General features: G+C 41.4%; 1 protein-coding gene across 7 annotated transcripts in view; it reads left to right on the forward strand.

Moving 5' to 3' along the window:
* Positions 1-22,853, forward strand: part of FRMD4A (FERM domain containing 4A) — a 713,130-nt gene that overhangs the window by 445,977 nt on the left and 244,300 nt on the right. For all 7 annotated transcript variants that reach the window (XM_085652949.1, XM_085652947.1, XM_085652946.1 and 4 more), the window contains exon 3: positions 8,207-8,301. In XM_085652949.1, the coding sequence (XP_085509075.1) occupies positions 8,207-8,301 (95 nt within the window). The remainder of the gene's footprint in view (positions 1-8,206; positions 8,302-22,853) is intronic.

Below are 22,853 nucleotides of genomic sequence, written 5' to 3' on the forward strand. Positions count from 1 at the left end.
CATGTTTGCGAGACACAGTTATATAACGTGCGTTCCCATGACTTGTGACTCACACGTTTCCAGCCTTGCTGCAATACATACTCTTTAATTAAGGGCTTGCCCCATAAGTGCTTGTCTTTGTTGCCTTTTTTTGTTCATCTTACCTCTCTCGAGTGGAGCATGTTTTGTACTGAAAAAGAAATTATGACACTCGTGAAGGTAATTTGTAGTAGGTAATAGCATGTGAGGGATTATCGTTCATTCTAGATGACAAGGTTTGCTATAGGGTGGACCTGAGAGACTATATGAATATGTAAGACCTGGGTTTCAAAGGTCCATAAAAAGGATGGGGGGTGCCCAGTGATTTGGAGACTGAGCATCAGTTTCATCATTCTGGCTAGTCAACTTTGAACTTATCTAAAGTACTAGGCAATGCCATGTAAACCTAGGCAACTCATGAGAGACCCGAGAAGAACCATCAAGCAACAATACACCTACTTAGCTAAATAGGTCATGCGATCGCTGCAGAACATTCACCCATCCTCAGATTGACTGCCTCCGGAGTAGACTTAAGTTGAAATAACCTCTAGAATCACCTCTCCTATTGGAGAGTCTCTTGTGACTTTGCCTTCTCATTTACAACAAGCATTGGCAAAGACAATACATTGGTTGTGGCAAGCTAGCGTGATCCCTACTTTTTATGTGGAAAGCAAATAATTCAAAAATGAAAAGAGAAAAGAAATGTGATACTCCTACATGTAGCACCAAGATACTAGCAATAGAAATGTGCTTTTTTTAATGAATGTAATTTTAACAGACAGTACAGTACATCCTAGCAGGGAAGTGCACTTTGAACGGATACCTTTCTTGGTTTCATACACTTCATTGGAAAATACGATTCTCATTGTCACAAGAAAAGGTACCATTTGCTTTGAGTTATTGTGTTCTTAAAGCAGTTTAAACATACCCAAATGTCTTAAAAAGGGATACAGAATGGAAAACAAAAAACACTGGAAAAGTAAAGTACTTGCCCACCACCCCTGGAACTCCCCTGAAGTTCTTTTTAGGCAGATGTGTGCAGGTGATCAGGCAAGATGGCATCACTCGCAGAGATGAGAGTCAGTAGCTGAGATGGGCTGACCCACTGCTGCAGAGAAGAGAAGCAAAATGTGAATGACCGGCTGAGCAGGCCAAGTGATGTGGTGCTTACTTGAGGTTCCTCTTTGTATGTATGTATGTATGTATGTATGTATGTGTTAGTTTTTTTATCGCATGAGCTTGGTGAGGCATCGAAAGACCTAAAAATGGAAGGCACTATGGGGATTTACAAGAACTTGGTTTAATCATGTGAAATTATCTCAGACAACTTAATTCACCCCGCTCCCTCCAGTTCTTCAATTAGGCGAGATAGAGAACACATACACCAAAATCCACCTGCGTACACAATCACACACCCACCAAAATCTACCTCCATACACACCCACACGCGCTAACACCCATCCGTTCACCCACATACAACCAAACACCCCCACATTCCTACTCCCAAACACGCATACTCTAACATCACCCCATATAAACCTATAGCAACGTGCCCCCTCCACCCCCACACGGACAACTTCCCCACACTAGCAATGGGATCATATTCCTGGCTCTACCCAGACAGCCACTATGCAACCACTATGTGGTGCCTATGGGTTAGATACAGAATCCAGCATTTTTACTGCAATTGTCCTTAAACATTTTAAATCTAAATGTGCCTCTTTGAGAGGTACAGGTAGAAATCCCCCAACGGGCGTGATATCTTGCTCACAATTTCTAAATGGATAAAATGGAACAGTCCCGCTCTCGTTCCAGACGGCCCATTTTATCTGCTGTAGTGTTTAGTGAGAAATGCGGTTTGAACCATCTTCTAGTGCCTTTTTATCAGAACCCCCCTCCCCCCGCTTCCTCAGTAACCATGAAAATGAGTGTTACATAGCTAGAATGTTACGGGGATCAGTTGGGAAGGAGGCACGTGATTAGATTATTTTGAGGAGAACGTGCAGCCCTCATGCCAGAGATTTAAACATTCTCCAGGACTCTGTGACGAGTGGATTGGGAATGGTGCCAGCGCTGGCCCTGATCGCATTGTTCATTGCTTCAGAATCAGAAGAATGTGGAAGCAGCCTTATCAGAGGCTTCGAGGCTTGTTGAAGCATTTAGGAAGGAAGCTCCTTTTTGTCACACCATATTTCACAAAATATACACAGTGTATATGGCCACTTGAGATTCCAAGCTCATGACCTACTATCGGCACGATGTTCCCACGCCACGATCAACATCAGGTCAATTTGTTGAAAGTTTCCGGGCTGGGCATTCCAAGGGCTCCAGACAATATGTGCAAAGCCTGAAGGTGTCCATCAAAATGTAATTTACTTCAGTGCTCTGCGTGCTACCCCCCCGTCCCCCCAATTTCGACGACCCGCATTTCTTGCTTCACCCTTGAATGTCGCTAATTCCCCAACTGGGAGGAGGTCTTAGTCAGGTCATAATTCAATGCCGCCACATCTTGATGAAGAGTAAACTAGTGGCTTTGTCTAAGTTGAGCATAATTGTCCATTTATAGAAATTCTGAGTCATAAGAGAGCGGCCACCAGGATGTACCAGTTGCGGAGCACAATGCTGCTATACAGAGCATGTCGTCAGGGTCTTGGTCGGACCCTCTCCATCACTTAATCATAGGCTGCATGAATAACTCTATTATTAGGCAAGTCAATTCTTTCCTACTGAATTTCATAAGGAAATTTCATATTTTCGAAAGTAGCTTGGTGCCTTCAATTACGTGTGAGCCGGGTGCGCTTGCAGATGTGCACTGAAGTGCACAGAGGGGGCTTTCTCTGAAGGGAGGTGGAACGGGGCCAAGATGACCTCATGTGCGCTGTCCTCCCGCTATGACCTGAGATAGCCCAGCCACATGACCGTGACATCTTACGCCGTCCTAACAATAGCTGCTGTTGGATACCTTGTATCAAGAGATGACTGAAGATGACATAAAACCCACCAGTTAGCCAACTTCTCCAATATCAGTAATTAGTCATCCGATCTCAGATTCAACATGGCGCTTGTGAATCTTTGTGTCATTCTTCTCGTTGGCAACCAGCACTTAACCATTTCTCAAATCTTTTCAATTCACATGAAACTAAAATATAGATTTCATCCTCTCTTCAATTTGCTAAATATTTTCTATACTACACGTTGCACACTGTTTGTCCACAAGCACATTCTTCAGAGCGCGTTGTCTGAGGTAAGTCTTGTTGTGTGTGTGATAGGCTTGTCCTGTGCCTTCGGTGTGCGGTACTTGGAACAATGAAACGGCACAGAGGAGGTTATACAATCCATGCTCAGAATAGTGGTAATCGTCATTGGATGAGTGTTCAGGTCAGAGAAAATATTTTTTTCTCTCTGGGAATGAATTTTTTCCCTCCCAAAGTTTAGGGTAAAATGTGGTATTTTTGATTGGTGTTAGTTAGACAGAAATACACTCTGGTAGCCCGGTAGACGTTAGTCGTTAGTAATCACGTTGTTGGTTAGGTGAGATAACGCAAATATTGATATGAGAAATTAGAATATAAAAATCCCAGAAACTGTGACATTCTATCACACGCACTTACAGTTCAGCCTCCCACAAAAAATCCACAAGAAAGCGGAGCTTCCAACAAGAAACCAATCATTCTCAAAAACCAATCCAAGGCCTGTTGTCTACCAGTTAGACTGGTGTTTCTGGAGTGTATTCTAATCCCGGGCGTAATTACGCGAAATTACCACAAGATTACTTGTAATTATGCAAAAGGCATCTTGCACTCAAAAAATTACCTGAATGGTCCGGATGAAAATTAAACTTGAAATTTTAATTTCAAGTTGATATTCCGTTGTTCGTGGTCAAAACACTTTGTTCACGTTCTGATTTATAGTTTTGTGCTACAACTTTCAAAAATGACCTGAGCAGTACATCTCATGTTAAAAATTCTCCTCGAAATTATTCAAAATGGTGTCATGGTAGAGCTTAATTTGTAAAAAAAAAAAAAAAAAAAGTGCCGGGTCCCTCCTCAAGCAGCCACTGCAGCTGGCATCTTTCATTTCCCCTATACATGCCGCCAGTGACAGAATCAACGCAACTACTAACTAGCACACCCTACAAGTATGACATTTCAGACTATTCCAAACCCCAAAGCTACAACAATGGATTGAGCAGCAGATATTAGTCATTTCTAATGTTCATTGAAATAGTAAACAACTATTGTGTTAATCTCTAATTTAGATAAACAGTGCAGACTGTCAAAAGTGCCAGTGTTGACAATTAAGTTCCGGTACCGAGCACCGGAAACCACAAGCTCAAATTAAGCACTGTAAACGGGTAAGTGTTTGCCAAGCAGTGTGTGGTTGCAGTGCGTCTTTAATGTGGCTTCGTGTACATTTAGCTGTTTTATGTGCATTACCGCTGGTCAGATGTCCATGGTTCCCCTCCTCAGAGTCGGGCTTCTCTCCATGCCACGGCTGCCTTGCATGTTGTGTTCTTAGGGATTGCCTGCAGCAAAGGATGGGGCGGTGCCTGCTAAACTGGGAACAGTCGGGTCACATGTCTCTGAATCCTCCAGAATTGTATGTGACATCTCGTGGCAAGAAGCGATCTGAGGCTTCATACCCGCGGGGCTCATAAAATAATTACTGTCAGTCCGGTTTGACAGCAGGCGGCCAAGAGACCCCTACAATAAAGTGTGTCGGGAAATGCGTGAACCCTGCAGCAGGGCTGTGGGATGGGAGGGTAAGGCTGATGTCATCCACTCATGTTTACTCCCCACTAAACGCTTTGGAGCCGTTTTACTCAGTCTTCCCTTGTGAGTGTGTAAGTGAAGGAGGATAGGATCAACTTATGTATGTCCCATTTCACTCCGAGCACCTGCCTTGGAGCATGTAGGGATGTGCGTGTGAAGGTGTGACCGATGTTACACGCAAGTGCCTGAGTGGCAGTGTGGCCTTCCACGCGGGATGGCATTCCTAATTCTCATAGGGCAGCATTCCTACATGAGAACCACAAATGCAGACAAAGTTAATGCAGACTGCTTGTTGGCCGCGCCCCCTACCACAAAACTCATGTACTGCAGGAGCCATTGTTGTAAAATTATTGTCGCCCCCCAAAGTGGATACAATCAGGGTCAGTCTAGGACAGATAATAGGCCGGGCAACAAAATAAAAGTGGCCCCATGAGTGAATTAGATCACTTAAACTGGGCTACATTTTCAAATCAGGTCAGTCTAGGACAGATAATAGGCCGGGTAACAAAATAAAAGTGGCCCCATGAGTGAATTAGATCACTTAAACTGGGCTACATTTTCAAATCAGGGTCAGTCTAGGACAGATAATAGGCCGGGTAACAAAATAAAAGTGGCCCCATGAGTGAATTAGATCACTTAAACTGGGCTACATTTTCAAATCAGGTCAGTCTAGGACAGATAATAGGCCGGGTAACAAAATAAAAGTGGCCCCATGAGTGAATTAGATCACTTAAACTGGGCTACATTTTCAAATCAGGGCAGTTTTGAACTTGGAAAGATGCTCTGTAGGTGTTTTGCAATGTATGGGAGACTGCATGCATTCGTACTTGCTCCAGGCAATGTTTGTGTTAAGATCAAGGAACTCAACATTCAAAATCGGCCCACCAGAGCATAAAACAGGCCTAGAAACAGCCAAAAAACGGGTCCACACACTGACCTGTCAGGCCATCCCTTCTGGTACAGGCTGATTGCACTATAGGCTAGTCCGGCCCTGGTTGCAATACAGAAGAATGGGCTATTTGTAAGAAATCCCTCCAATTTTTTTTTCTCGTTAGCAGCAGTGTTTAATTATTTCTTTAATGCAATATTTCAATGGGGTGCTATGAGCTCTGTAATGTGCTCCAAAATCGACAAAAAGTTAGCAGGCCTCGACGTCGCCTGCTATGCGAAGAGCAGCAACTACATCTCTATGCCTTCTAAGTAGGTATACATGGTGGGCCAACATTTGCTTCCTAGGTGGCCCTTCCCCACAAGGTACCCAAAATGCTTGCGTGAATAATGGACATTGTATATTCCCTGTGCGAATATGCGTAGCCCGAATGTGCCACCCTGGGTTTTGTAAAGGTAACCTATTTGCACTTTTAAGAAGTTTCAGCAGAGTTACAAAATTGTTTTTCTCCCATTCACTTCCAAGACTGACTTCTGAGCCTTAATTTGAAAACCTTCATTCAAGAGAGTTCTTACGCGAGTCCTAGTTCTTACTATGTACCCCTCTCAGTCTCTATGGTGACAGTGGCATTCTAGGTATTCCCTTAGGAACTTGAAGTACCATGAGTCTTTATTGCAGCCCTATACAGTAGATGCAGTACTCACTTGTACTTACGTCTGGTACATAATGTAAAGTACCCATGCTGTTCTGATTTCTAACACACATTGGCAATAGTTTCTATATTTTGACCTACCGGTAAATAAGTCAAAATTCAAAGCAAAAACACACAAGCAATGAACTGGATTCAGATTTGTTGTTTGAAATCAATTATTTTAAGATCTGGGTTTGCCCTCGTTTGGTGCAGTTCTGCTGTCGTTTAAAGCATTCAGTTCTTTCTAGTTCACTCCACTGAAGGGATCTTTGGCATGCTGTTTCAGGCTTTCCTTTCTTGCCCTGCTTCTGTATCTCTCACTTTCTGACTCTCATCCCCTCTAGTGTATCCAATCCCTTACTTAACTCGCCAGCTACTACGCCGTGTCCAACCTGCCACCATTCCCCCAACCCAACCAGTTCTCCAATATTGATTTTCTGATGGACACTTCTAACATAGATTTCTCACATTTCCCCAGGCACCATACCTGATCCACAAGATTTCGTAGCAGTGCTACCACACACCACTAGGTGCCACCATGCGGCACCTCGTTGACTTCGTTCTACCCAGGAAATGATTGAGAGGAGCTGCATATAAGCACCTCCCTTTCGCACCGACGTCAGTGCCTTTCTTCCCCCACCTTTGAAATCAGATCTGGAGCGCCACTCCCTATATCATCAGTTAAAAGTTAAAAATCAAATTTAATTCCAGTGTGCTAGCGAATGATGTCCCTACCTAAAACTACAGGGTTCAAACCATGCTATCTCTATTGAAAACAGATGTCGGTTTCGGACCCGCTTCAGGTGTGTGATTGGTGTTTGGGCTCGGGGCACAACCCTGAACTCATGCTATGAGTGTGCCCTCATGCAACTGAAGGCGATCTGGAACAATGAAGCTAGCATAAAAATAAGTCACAAACCTCACGCACGCCCCTCTCTAACTCGAGAATGTGAAACCGTTCCCGCTCTCCAGCCCAATCCTCCAGCAGGGCTTCGTTGATGTCAAAGTCATCTGCTAAGGCAAAGTCATCCGGTAAGGCAAAGTCATCTGGTAAGGCAAAGTCATCTGGTAAGGCAAAGTCATCCAGTAAGGCAAAGTCATCTGGTAAGGCAAAGACAAGTAGATGAATCAGGACACAATTCTGCTTCTCTCTATCCAAAGAGAAGTCACAAGGGCATCAAAGTGCCACTCGAGCTCTTTCCCAATCCGATGGAGTACCCATAATTGTTCATTCATATGTTGACGGGGTATCTGTTAAAACATGTCAAAGCATGTTGGCACAGTGATCATTAAAGTGAACATTTTCCTTGAATATGATACTCACGGTTTGCAAGAAAACAAATAAATTCGTATCTATTAAAATATGTCAAAGCATGTTGGCACAGCGATCATTAAATGAGTAGTGGGTCTGAACATTTTCTTAGAATATGATTCGTAATATTTGCAAGAAAACGAATAGATTTGAGCATAAAATTAAAGAGAAAACTGGAGCACTAGTGAAGTGCAGCCATTTACTCCTTGTGGATAAAAGAATAAAGCTATAAAATATGTGTACTTTTGTTTGCTACATATTGGTTTTGAATTGTATTGTAAAGATGTTCATTGCATTTAGGATTTACTTGTCTGTAATCCAATCCCTCACATGATTTCCTGCTGAGCTCGTTGTTTGTTAACAATAAATGTTGATTGCTAGTCCCTGTGCACGAGGAGATAAATACATCTCTGTCTTCAGCAAAGCATAACTACCAAGCAGATGTTAATAAGTGAATCTTGTAAATCTTTCAAATTCTGCCTATGCACATTAAAACTTAAATTCCATTTTTTCCTGTTTTTTAGCCAAAGCTTTTGGCCAAGGAGCTGCTTGACCTTGTAGCCTCGCATTTCAATCTGAAAGAGAAAGAATATTTTGGGATAGCGTTCACCGATGAAACGTAAGTATTGTGTTCAATGGTGACAGCCTTTACCTGAAGCAGTTTGATCATTTTGATAACCACTTTGTTATATGGAGGAAATGTCAAGTGATTTTCCAAAATTTATTGCAGTTCTTGCAGTTATTATCCCCAATTTGTTTTTTTTATTGGAGTACTTGTGCTATTTCTATCTGGATAACACATGTTTGATATAAAACAAAAATGAATATCATACCAAGTACACATTTCATGCCCTATGTCTGATTTTGTGGAACAGCATGTACAAATGGATGGCTAAGTTTGCAACATGTTTTTTTCTGTAGAATCTCATACAGAACTCTGAGGCTGAGCCACAGAAAAAACATATTTGCTAACCTTAGATCATAATGTGATAGCTCCATCCCATGAAAGGTGATACGTCCTTACCAAATGTGACAGCTGAAGCCTTGACAAGTCTGCTACTCAGCGGTGTTGAATATAAATTGAACTTGCCCTACAGATATTTATTTTCATTTTACATGTATATATAGTGTGAAATGACCTGGAGGTGTTGGAGTGCTCTGCAAGCAGTTTACACGAGTACAGTTAATAGTTCAATATAATCTTTCTAATGATTAGAGCATGATAAAAAATAAAACGGTGGCAGTGAAAACTACTACAGTATTATTAATGAGGACAACCTAATTTAAATGAAGGACACATTGTTAATTTGTAAATAAAAGATATTGTAAGTGAAAGTGCCATGTTCTTGTTGTAAACTGTAAGAATGTGAGTGACTCCAATATGGCGCTGATCTCTGCAAGAAAATGGCAGCCTCATGTGCAGAGGTAAATGGTTACTTCAATAGTGTGTACATCTGTCAAACTGAAAGTAAAATACGTTTTTCCAGCATGGTAAAGTATCAGGGCATCCAGAAGTATAGTCTGCCTCAAGTATGTCCATGGCTGGAGTCTTACAATCAGCCTTTCCCCAACTGACCCCTAAACATCTGCACCTGAACTTGAGGCTATGAGCATGGGTTGCATGCACTGACCCACTGAACTCTACACCAATCTAACAAAAACATCAAAATGGAGGGCTGCCAGCTACAGTTAAGTGCTGCATTGAGGGACTTATGCAACCAGCAGGGAGCTCCAACTCACCACAAGTAAAACAACAGGCTCAGCAGAGCTCAGACAACAGCCACAGGTCAGACCCCAACCGCTCTTTATCGGCGCCCCGCCTAAGTGGCCTCGACAACAGCTGTTTATGCTACACACCTCTTATAGGGGGGATTTGTTCTTGTTAGGTTGAAAGGGTGACCATAATACCTGTCACAGTCTTATTTGGAACTCACATGGTTTTGAGTGCTATATTGGACTCCTTTTTACTCTCTTATTACCATGCTTAGTCTTTGCTGTATATAATATTGTTTGGTGAAGAAACTTGGTGTGGATGACAATACTAACGTTGTTTTTGTGGAGAAACTTAGTATAAATCGAAAAGGACTGACACTCAGTTATTGATCCGCTCACAATGTTTTTTAATTTTTTCTTTGCTCTTCTTCTCTACTTGAGTCGTATTTGGGGGTTTCTCACCATCTAACTGTCCTTTTCTGATGCCTTGCTTTAAATTTTGTGCTATTGAGGTGATATATGTCTAATATTCATAAAGACACAGACTCTCTAAATATTAGAGCCTTGTCCTTATGAAATAAAATTCAGAAACCTGTTAAAATTCAATATGATTTTGCAGCTCATTGTCCTACAGTCGCAGGAAAATTGTGTTCCCAACCGATTGTACCAATTTATTGAACATCAAATAATACATGACAAAAGTACCTAGTAGCATCACACTTTAAGAAAATCTAGTCACAATTTATTACCTCAATCCTAATAATGGCTGTAATAGCATGGAACGCCCAAGTGAATTGTTCTATAGCAATTTCATGGCGTTGGTTTCCACATGAACCAAAGTTATTCCCAAACAGTTATATTTGTTTTGTTTGTTCACTTGTCTGTCTGCCTGACTATGTTTAACAGGCAATGCCTGGAGTAATTATTTTTTCCCAGAAAAACCATAACATTTGTCTTTGTTTTCGTTTTCATGCTATCTTTTGACCACAGGCAGCTAATCTGTGTGTCTTCTAGTAGTGGTTCAGGGCCTGATGGCTCTTGTAGGATAACTGGCAGATTTGTAATGTACATGTTGAATAGGACTGGGCTAAAGCAACACATCCAATTCTCTGCATGTGCCTGTTTGGAGGATCTTACTTTGTGTTTATTTTCTCTGGGAGTAACCGTTTTTTCCTTTAATAGAAAAGTAGGACCGCACAAGGCATAAATATGTACTTACATTATTTTATGACTATCTTTCTTGGAAACCCATGTTTGATGAAAACGTGTTCTATATCCAATTTAGTGGGTGATCTGGGACGATGTAACATGAAGTATGAGATACACTCTGGGCTTGATTACAAGAAGGCACACATAGCCTCCTACAGTAATACATTGAGAGGGCACCTGGTTTATGGAAAGGGATCTTGCGTTTGATAAACCGATGGAACACATAGTGACGTGTAGATTAGGTTTAAGGATCTTTATTCTGTATGAAGTGGGTATACTGCAGCTGTTTTACTATTTAAGCTGTGGTCCTGATTGACTTTCTTCACTGGCAATATCAGGAGGTTGCAGACTAGGGCCTTCACCCAGCTGGACCTTACTATGGGAGAACAGAATATGTTTTGTGAGTGAACTGGTAGAGTTAACATTGAGAAGTTGAAGTGTAATTTAGATAATCAAGAATTAACGGTTATATGTGAATATTTGGGTACATTTGAGTATTCAATTTAAAGATATGAATTTAAAGCAGTGATCTAAGGTAAGTGTTCTACATTTCATTATCTAGCAAGCCTTCTATTAGAGCTTAAATCATCATGCACAATGCTAAGAACCTACAACCTTATCTGTGTAAGATCTTGCATCTGATGGTAACTGGCTTTTATATGTTATATATCTTGCCAGCATTCTGTTTCTAGAAGTTAGCAGATCTTGGTGCAGTACACCAGCTGAAACGCATAGATGCCAGCTTTGCGGGCATGGAATTGAGTCTGTGCACACAAGCTTTTTATTGCAGCCTCTCAGATGTGGACAGCTCATTTTAATATGCCACTAGTATGTAAGATAGGGATTGATTATGACTGCACTTAAGGTTTTCCATTGTGGATATTCCGGTGATTCTTTTGTAATATTGAGGTACTTGAATTGGGCGTCATCTTTACGTGGGGGATGCAAACCTAAATGTCTTTTTTTGCCTCACCCTTGTTTCCTGGCATTTTCTTTTATACATAGGAGTTACGGCCAATGAGCTGAGTTTCAGCCAATGAGCTGTATAAATGGATATATTATGGATTATTGGTGTGACAACAGGTGAATTAGGCATATGTGCATTTTGATAATTGTATACCATGATACCAATGTAATGCTTGGTATGTAAATGTTTGTGGTTTTTAAACCTTGCATAAAATGGCAATAATTATCTGGGAATGTATACTTTTGATTACATTCAATTTTCTACCCTCATAACCACGTCTCAGAAGTGTGAGGATCTAAATATTTCTATACTTTGTGGATGCATTCATTTAACAGTGTGTCTGAGGTGCACATGTCCAATTTTCTGCTGCCCTTTGATTGGAAAGCAATTCAGTTCTCCTTTAGGTGTGCCCTTCTTTTAAGGTCTGGTGAAGTCATCCCCAGATCTATTGCCTTCAATACATAGAGAATGGACTTTTGCTCAGCTCCCTAAAACCGTTGGGTTGAAACATACACTCAATGAAGTTTTTTACTTATTCCCTTTCCATGTATCATTTCTCTTGCATTGTTTCTATTAGAATAAATGAGGGACTATTTTACATCTCAGAAAAACCCTCAAGCTTCACACTTTCTGGCACATTCATTCATGCATTTTTAAGCATAGGGCACTATTTTTTCTTCTCACTTTAGCCGGCAGTTTTAGATCCTTTTGTCAGCCCTGACGTGTGTGTGGGACCTTCCAATGGTGGCCACACCAGCATTGCCCTTTGAAGATCAGGAAAGGCTGATCTCAAATATGCTGTCTTACAACATCAGTAGCAAAAGGTAGAATATTGTAAACTTTGGCATTTATCTCTGGGGGAGGCAGTTGGTTCTCCAGTAATTCATCTTGATGCTTCATGGCCACCGGTTCCTTTTCATCCTGCCACTGGGCTGTTGCTACTGCAGAGCGCGCACAAATGGCTCCTTTTCATTATGCTGCTGGGTGAGCCCTCAGTCCACTGTACCCGGTGGGTTCTCATCTTGCCACTGGGCTCTTGGCTGTTGATAACAAGCAATCGCAAAGCTTAAAATGCAAGCCAGACCTATTGCTTTCACAGTGCTTGTTGCTTAAAGTGTTCTTGATTTTGTATTCATGAGGGCATAGAACAATTTCCCCAGGATTATTGTCATGCAGATACCATTACAGTAATTGAAATACATTGATAAGGCACCCTGCCTCTCATCATTAAAGTGTTAGGACGAGGAGCAAAAGTATTTAATTTTATTTTTCAGTTTATTGCATCCTTCCAATGGAACAAATATGGTCTGTGGCTACTGAGAGCTGCTCCGTTTTGTAGCAATTAACAAATGCTGTGTTCACACATTTTTCTTTCTACCAACCTGTTTGGCTCCCCCTCTCTAGTGTTGATTTTCCTTAATCAACTTCAGAGGGAGAGGGCGTTGACCAAATGGCCTATTTTCATTTCGTAGAGTCTTCATGTGTCTCTGGTATTGTTTTCTGTTAGTTTATTCAGTGAGGTTCAGCTGTTTGTTAGTAGTGTTCCAACTGAGGATATTGGTCTTCAGAATGAACGTGTTGCTTTCACTTGTGAATAGTATTTTTCTGATTGTTTTCATGTGTTCAGACTACCATTCACTTGAATATTTCTCCTAGGTCAGGACTTCTTGTGTCGACCAATTCAACTTTGTCCCAGAATTGATGCATCCTACTGTCTTACGCGTTATTTTGTGAATTATATGGGGAGGGGGTGTAGTTCTCCTCTCTGTTTCTGTAGTCACTGGTCAGTATTTGAAGTCTGGTTTTCATTTTAGCTCAATGCTTACTGTCAAATGTATTATTGTGACTTTCCCAGTACGGTTCTCTTCTTAACCTGTTTGTTCTGTGAATGAGAGGGGAAGCATTCGTTTTCCTCCTTAATTAAGGGGATCTGATAGGCATTTATCTGATGAGTATCTGCTTTGCTTATCTATGAGATGTTTTCTAAACTTCTTTTTCTTGGAAACCAGACTCCCCTCCTGCTACTCCTCATATGTAGATCTTGAATTTGTATTTCAGTTCCAATATGTTTACTACTGTAGATGAAAGGATTACAATGCTACTCTCATGTTAGAGATTTGGGAGATGGCTTTGCTCTTATTTGTTGTTTATGTTGTTAAGCTATTCTTGAGGTGTGGAGCCGCGGCCATGGCGACTGACTACGGAATCTGGGGATCACGGTTCGATCGCCGGCGGCAGATTAGTCTAGCACCCTGTGACTCTGGGCAATAGCTTGTTTAATCTTCCTGACGGCCCCCAGCGCCTAGAGACCCTTACGGGTGATTGCTCACGCTTTACAAATGTGGATTATTATTATTATTATTATTATTATTGCTCTGAACCCCTTCTCAGAACAGGTCAGATACGTTTATTTATGTCTTTCAACATATCCATTTTTGTCTGATTTCTTTTGGCTTCGATGTTGTTTCCTTATTTATGTCTCTAGTTTCTGCCTGTGTGGGTGGTGGTCTGCTAACACTAAATTTGAAGATGTGTCTTGCTCCTTTATGGTATCCTTAGACGTCCATCTGGACAGTGCTAATTGAAATTTGTTAGCAATGGTTTTGTCCTACTTTGTTTGCTGGTGAACTGTTTAAATCCTGTTGGAAGGGTCTTTTATACTAGCTGTGTGTGTTCTCTACTAGTGCTTTCTTTACCTACTGCTGTTTTTTCTACATTTTCTTCTGGATATTTTATTGATATTGATTTGTTTGTGCTGGTCTTTTACTTGCAACATTGTCCGTCTATGTACTTGTTAGCTTTGTCTTCTTCATTAGATCCCACATTAGCTCCTGTTCTTGTATTTTAGTGCTGAGGCACCCTTTTCTCGTTTATGAGGCTTCTGTGGTTTCAGCATGTTTAGCGTGTTTGTTTCATCTTTAAATTCTTTTTGTGTTTCAAGTCACGGCATCTCCTAGTTGTTGTTTGGTGTTGGCTGTTGTTTCTATGATTTGTGATGGAGCACCAAGCTAGTTTTACTTGTCTCAGCTTTCTGTTTTTCTTTGAGAATGATCAAGAATAACGCAATGTTATTCAATTAATTGTGGTTTAATTTCACCCATTGTCTGTGTGACGTTTGGAAATTTGGGTTCTAGCTTGCCGAGGCAGAGTTCAGTCCATGTGATTGTTACTTTCCTCAAGTTATTTCATGGTGGACAACATGTGAATTCGCTCTGCTGTTTCTCTCTTATTTCAGGTAGGACTGAGTTGTTAGCTCTGAGTAGTGATGAACTCTATGCCAAAGACTGAGTTTATTGGCAAACTGCTTTGAGCCTGGTTTCCCTTTTGCCAGCACAGGTACAACTGACACGAGTAGAACTCATGCACACCAAAGGCTCTAACATGACATCAACAAAAGAACATCCAACAAAGATGCCTTAAAGGCATAACACATCTTCCCCGTTTACAACAGCAAATATGACAAAGTAAATCCCCCAGCAAAGATAGAAAAAAAGGAAACTTAATGTTAAACCTTACCCAAACCCCCCCCCCAAAGACATAGAAATAATTCACTACTATACACATAGAATAACATACTAGATAACACCCTCCCATATCACTTTACATAGTCACTCAAATGCACGGGTGGTCTGCAATTTCTTTGAGTCTTGTTCAGCACCTCTTCTCCCTTTTCGGTCCCTCCCCTTCTTCCAAAAACATCTGTCCCAACTAAATCCCCATCTTCCATCAACATGAAACTGCTAATGGTATTGTACTCATGGCTGTATACAGGAGTGTAATCTCCACCCTTCTGGTACATAGCAACTCTCCTCTTATTCAGTTTATCTCCATTCTCAAGAATTGCACAGCAATCATGAACAGACCTCACTCTAAACAGGCCATAACATTTGTACAATCCCACTTCCACATGTCCCTTCTTGATCTTGACCCAATCCCCAGCTTCCACCCCATATTTCACTTCTCTCCACCTTCTCCAAACCCCCGTACTGTACCAACCACGCAGGAAGAAACGTGGTTCCTGGCTTCCTCCCCCTCATGCATTCAAAGAGAGACATTTTAATGGTCCTATTCTCCATGGACCGATACTCCCACACCATATCTTCCACCATTTTTCCCGCCACCTCACCGTACCGCTGTGTACAACCATCAAGATGGTACCCTTGGCTAAATGATTGGCCTTCTCAACGAGTTGTGCATCTCTGTTTGATACCACACTTTCCCAGGAACATCTTCATCTCCACTGACTTGAGTTGGGTACCATTGTCAGTTATGAGAATCCTAGGGAAACCCTCCTCTCTAAAAACGTTCTCTAATACAGAGATGATATTTCTCGTAGTCACTTCCTTCACTTCCTCCAATAACTAGTTAGAATGCACATCCATCATCACCAACCCATTTCTTAATTCAACCCTCAAACTTTGTATCAGACCAATAACGTCCATGCGTACACTGCAGCAAGGTTTTTGCGGGTTCTCTATTTGACCACTTTCTCATGAGACATTAGTTATAAGCCTCTTCTCACTTTCCTTGAAATGCTGACAACTAACCACCCAATCTGTCACCTCTTCATTCATACCCGGCCACTAGAAACTATCTTGGACCCTTTTCCTAGTTAACGACTGGCTAAGGTGGCCCTCATGAGCCAATTTTATAATGCGCTTCCTCAATCCTATTGGAGGTACAAATTTGCCCAATCTCATAACCACTTTACGACCCCACAAGAATTACTCCTCCATAACTTTAATGTAGGGCCTGACTGACACAAGTAGACACAATACTTTCCCTCCTGCTACCACGTACAACCATTTCCTTTACCACCTTTAGGAGGTCATCAATCTCCATCTCTCTTTCCCACTCCTCCTCAAAAACGCCACTTCAGTGTCTGCTAGCTATATTACCGCTCCTTTTTGTTCCTTGATTACAACTGCCTTCTTATCTACCTCTTCCCAATCCAATGAGAGTCTAGACAAGCAATCTGCTTGAGCATTTTTCCACCCTGGAATAAATTCCACCTTGAAACTGTACTCTTGTAACCTAGCTGCCAGCCTTGCCAGTGTGGCTGAACCTTTACCTGCCCCTCCAGGAATTAAAACCTTTACTATAGGTTTATGGTCAGTATGGAATACAAACATTAAACCCCACACATAAGTACAAAAATACTGAGCACTCCAGGTTGCTGCCAGTGCTTACCGCTCAGTCACAGAATAATTGTGCTCTGTTTCTGCCAAAGAACGGGAAGCAAAGGCTGTCGTTCTTTCCATACCATTGTGCACTTGAGACAGTATGGCGCCAATACCGGATGCATTGGCGTCCACCTTCAAGATGGTTTTGTGTGAGGTATCAAAAGGCAAAAGTATACCAGCCACAAAAATGTATTGTTTGATGGAATCAAAAGCATGGTGCTGCTCCCTGCCCCAATCAAATGCACAGCCTTTCTTTAACAAAGCATGCACATGTTCTGTTTTTCTTGCAAAACCTTAAAAAAATTAGAGTAATACTCAATCAGCCCCATGAAAGAGCGTAACTGGTCCTTGTCTAGAGTAATGAGAGCTTTCCTTATAGCCTTGAGAAGAATATATTTCAGCCTGACCCCTTCATACGTTATGGTGTTCCCCAAATACTCTATCTCTCGTGCCTCAAACTTGAACTTGTCTTTTTTCAATGCGTGGCCTGCCTCAGATAACCTCCTCAAAGCTTGTTGGAGGATGCAATTATGTTCTTCCTCTGATTCACCAACCAAACACAAAAATATCATCTTGGAAGTAGATGATGAACTTCATTCCCCGGAACACGTCTGACATCATGTGTTGCAAAATGCTGGCCGCAGACGAAAGGCCAAACGGCATTCTTGTGAATTAAAGTTAAATTTTATGTCGAGCCTGGGCGAGGCTCGCTGTATTAAGGCATGGACTTGAAACTCTGCCCTTTTTCCACTCATCTTTTCAATTGGCACCTGTTACTGTCCTTTCTAAATTGTTGCTTTTGATTCATGAATAGGCTTAGTAGTCCCTCCTTAGTACCGCCTTGTCTGCATTTGTAATCTCCCATGAGGACTGGACTTTTTACTTGTGTTGTTACCTGGTCTGTTTTACCTACAGACTGTGAGCACTATTTTCTTTAATGATTTTCCCCTATTCCACCCTCGAGGTGCTTTCATACAACCAGCACGTACAAAGTAAAACATTTTTTTCAGTATTTATTTACTTTATTAGTAGCAGGTACGTCGGCTGTCCACCTTTTTAAAATGTATTTGCTTTATTAGTATTCTTGTCATGTTGCGCTCTAGCTTCAGAGGTTTAAAGCGAAATCTCAGCACACTGCGCTTTTGCTTCAAACATCTAGGGTGGGGCATGATGTGATTTCTACAACAACAAATTAATAGGAAAAAAATGTGATGGCCTCTCGCCTTTTTGTTTTAGAATTATTTACTTTTGTAGCAATTGTTTTCAACACAGTGCCTGACACACTTTTAACAGGGTGGCCGGCCCCGCTTATTAACTCTTTAATGAGTCTATGTGCATGTCTGCCTCTCTGTGTGTGTGTGTCTGTGTGTGTGTGTCTGTGTGTATGCTTGTATGTTTGTGTGTCGATTTCTGCTAGTGTGTGTGACATTTGGAATGCAATAGGTCTTGTATATGCAAGAGTTTCAGCTATTGCCATTGTAAATGACAGTGCCTTTTATTTATGTGTTGGTTTTTAAAACATAAATAAAAGACATTGTCATTTACAATGCCAATAGCTTAAATTCTCGCAAATGCGAGACCTATTGCATTGCAAATGCTTGTTTAGATTTCTCATAGAGCCAAATCCGATAATACATATTTTTTAGGTCAAGTTTGGAGAAGAATTTTGCCCCATTTAGTGATCATATTATCTTGTAGATGTTAGGCAAAGGGAAACTTTCCGTCACAATTTCGCAAGTCCACACAAAAACGCAGATGCCCTTCAGGCTTTTCTGTGATAACCACTGGTGACACCCAACATGTGACTTCCACTGGCTCTATGATTCCTTCAAGAAGCATTTCCTCAAGCATTTTCTTCACCTCACTCCTGATTACTATGTGCACCTTCCTTACTTTGTGTTTCACTGTTGTGGCTCCCTTCCTAAGCGTAGTTTGTGCACATACCCTGTCAAACGACTTAACCCATCCCTGAATACATGTTTAGTTTCCTTTAATATCACGATACCCACTTCCCTTACCACCATGACCTGGTTAGGTGCTCTGGGATTGATGATAATGTGCAGGTCATATTGGTAAACCCTAAAACCCTAAAATCGGTGGATCATATTCTGCCACATAAATCTTTTGCACTTCCCTGGATTCAAATTTGATGGGAGCAGAACATTACTCCAGGATATCAATAGTTTTGCCTTGAGAACCCAAGGAATTGGTATCCTAGGAAGTAAGTTTTACATCAGCCAGGTCTCAAAAAACAACCCTTTGGGAATGACAGTAAACTTAGATTGTGAATCTGCCATTAGTTTCACCTCCTTGCCCAAAATGTGAAATATTGCTACCTATCGAGCTCTCCTGCCCACTTGATCTTTGATGCCATGTTCCACACTCAAAACACCATCTTCACTATTGTTAATTGAGAAGTCAGCTATGTCTGTCACCACAACTCTAGACTTAATGTTGCCTTTGCACACCCTTGCATAGTGACTTTTTCGTTCACACTTCAGACACTCTTTGTTGGTAGCAAAACACCATTGGGAATCTCCTGAATGGATATTACATCAACACCTATAACACATTTTCTCCACCCTTTTTTGCCCCTGGCAAAATTTCTCTTTTGAAATTTCTTTAAACGTCTGCCATTACTGTTCAATGCTCCCAACATTTCATGTTCTCCTTCCTCTTTGTGAATAGTGGACATTCCGGACCCACCCTCTGCTGTATCCCTCTTGCTCATTTCCCACATACAGCAGATTCCACCTCAACCTTGGCAATATAACTAGCATCCCTCAAAGAAGAATTTTTCACTACCCATAACCTCTCCTGAATTTTTTACTACGACATTGTACAATAAATTGATCATGTATAAGTTTGTCAGTCATCTGCCCAAATTGGCATTTTGTTGATAACCCCCTCAATACAGATGCAAAGTCATCAATGGAATCTTCTGACCTTTGCGGGTGAGTATAATATCTATATTCTGGTCATGGCGATATTTGTCTCCTTGGCAAATCTCCTTTCCAAGCGCAACTTCGCTTCCTTATAACTATCTTGCATAGGGTGATTCTCATCATCAAGGACAAAAGGCAATAATTTTAATATACATTGACCTTCTTTTCCCAAAACACTTATCAATAAGGCTTTTTCCCTCTCAGCTCTGAAGTTGTGACCATCCAGGGCTACAATGTAATTATCATTTGTATGCAGTCCTCCCAACTGATTGGAGGTGCACCCTAATCTGATAAAAACAGAAGAGGTAATAAAACAGAGTTAAAGGCCATTGCTGAAACCAGGAGGGAAATTCCTTTGCTAAATTGAAAACATTAGCCAATGAGGGCTACAGTGAGGCTGAGACAAGCCCACTTCCTTTAAGCAAAGTGAAAAAGCGAATGAGTTCGAGACTGAGGCTGAGACAAGCCCCCTTCCTTTAAGCAGAAATGTATGGGAAATCACAGCAGAGAAAGTAGCTTCTTGAATAAGCTCCTCCCCTACAAGTTCACTGGGGTACAGCAGGAGGAACACCACCGGAAGCGCTGGTAAGTTCCTCAAATTATATTGCATACAATAAACAGTCGAAGACTGCTAGTTACTTTTTGGACCAAACGACTCCATGTACGATCGACTTGAATTATTTGACAGACTGCGGAAAATGCACACGGCTATTTTTCTCATCGTATGCCGCTTGACACGTAGCGTGCCTCACACACGTACGATTCTCTTGGGCTGACAGAGAAATGGAGCGCTCGTGCACAGGGGATTATGGAGACCTGCTCTTACTGGCTGTAATATCGGAGATATGGTACTTGACGCCTTCCTAGCTTGCCAAGGGTGCGCTGGCACTCACAATGCCTTGCTTACAGTTTCTAAGTAGCCAGCTCGCCAATGTTAAAAGTAATGTCTCTACAAGTCGAAGCAGATCGTAAATTGTCCCAACCATCTAGGTCCCTGGTCTTATGAACACTTTAACCTTAGGCTGACGCTGCTGTGTATGTTACCAGATAATGACGACCTGATTGAAGGCTCCCACGACCGGACACCAAAATCTTCCTCTACATGCATGGGATCAGGTTTAGTGCTAGCAAGTCGTCTCCAAATTGTAGTGACAACACGGACATGGACTCTATGACAAAGACTGAGTTTATTTGCAACCTGCCTCTTGCCAGTACAGGTACAACTGACACGAGTAGACCTCATGTACGCCAAAGGCTGTAATGTGACATCAACAAAGGAATATCCATTAAAGATGCCCTAAAGGGATAACACTCTGCACCAAGGGTCCCTGTCCACAGTTTAAGATAAACTTGTTTGGTGTCCATGAGCTTGGGTACTTGGTTTGTCTATGCCTTTTCTCTATTTCTTTGGTTTGCTCATGTTCCATGTGTATTAAAAATCTAGACTTGTGGCTCCCTCATAGATTGTGTGTGAGGTTGCAGAATTATTGTCCCCATTTTGTTCCCTATGATATAATTCTATTTAATTTTTCCTTTAGACGTCATCAGCTATTATGTTTACCTCTTTTTTTCTCTCTCATGGTCAAATTACTATTAATGCTCACTTGAGAAGGCATTATGTGAAGGAAAGGAGCAGTTAATGCATGTTTAGGATCCGATTCATTGTGTTCGCACACTGCCAATACTGTATGTTTTGCATTTTCCTAAACCTACCCAGTTAAGAGATTACAGCAGAGGTGTGTGTTTTGGAGTGTGGGCTCTCGTTTTGAGGAAAGGCAGACTCGACAAGTAAAGTGATTTATGGAGAAAGGCTTACTGGTGGCAGGGCTTTATTTATCTAGACCAATTTAAGTCCCAGAAAAGGATTAAAGGGTTTGCAAAACGTTGTATCCTGGAATAGAAAGGTCGCAGTATATAGAGTCAAAACCAACAGAGATAAAGCAAACTCAACAGAGGACACTCCTTAAAAGGACAGAGTTTGTGGAAAATGTGGTACTGTAATAGACTCTCTTTAAGAGTTCATCTTCCAGTGCGGCTGTGTCCTAAAGTGTGAAATGTTAAGAGTTTAGCTTACTCCTTTCACTGCATCAGAGATGGGAAACTAGTTGTGTGGCGGAAGGACAGCCACTTCCAGATAATGCAGCCTTGTTGTTTTGAAGATTCACATATTTGAAATAAATGCCTCTTGCAAAATGCATGGCTGTGCTTAGCTTGACCAAAAAGTGTAGTCATGTGTTTGGACGCTGCGGGTGAATCCTGGGCCTGTCTTATTTTGCTTTAAGGGTGTGTGCTGTCGGTGCGCATAGCTACTATTGCCCTGATTTTTAGTTTGGCGGATGGTGTGCCATCACCAATGTGGCAGATATCCCGCCCGTCTTACTAACAATGCGATAGGATATAATGCACTTTTAATAAGGGAGTTGAGAGGTCTTTCACATTTAGGGCCAAACTCTACGTCAGGCCCTATGTTTTCATATTGTTTTGTGTGTGCATGACCTACCTTGAAGTGTCTAACCTTCATCTCCCCATTTCAGGAAAGACACAGTTTCCCTCCCCTGTTGGTAACAGGTCATTGAAAATATAAACTAAGTTTTCTACAACTATGGCTTTGTTTTATGTGTATATAATACCAGACCATGGAATTATGCTCATCATTTGCAAAAGTTTTCCTCATGTCTGTCTTATTGTTACCCGTGATTTGTAGATAGTCCAAGCATTTTTTAGAGCATTATCATCCTTTGAAAAATGTACTTTTGTACTTGAAATCAATCCACAGAAATTACAGCAGTGAAACTGAGTTATAGAAGCGTAATCATAAAATGTAATAATGGTTAATAAAATTAACTGAGTACTGTATTCAGTTGTGTGACTCGGGTGCATCGCATATATTTTTCCCTCCTGGCAGCCCCAGTGAAAGGCTGATATCGGCCAATAAACCGCAAAGAGATACAAAGGAGGGTCTTGTCCAGCAACGCAACAGCCACCTACCACGAGAGGAAGCCATGTGGTGGCCACTCCGTATGGTGAGCTAAAGCTCTTGATTGGTTCAGGCAATACTTTCAACACACGTGTGCAGGATTGTAAAAACTAATTTTCTCCTGCTGAGATGTGTATGTGCAATGTTAATCTTTAGAACGTTCCCTATAAAAAAGTA

This window comes from Triturus cristatus, chromosome 4_1 (genome assembly GCF_964204655.1).
Source record: "Triturus cristatus chromosome 4_1, aTriCri1.1, whole genome shotgun sequence".
NCBI classification, from domain to species: Eukaryota; Metazoa; Chordata; class Amphibia; order Caudata; family Salamandridae; genus Triturus; species Triturus cristatus.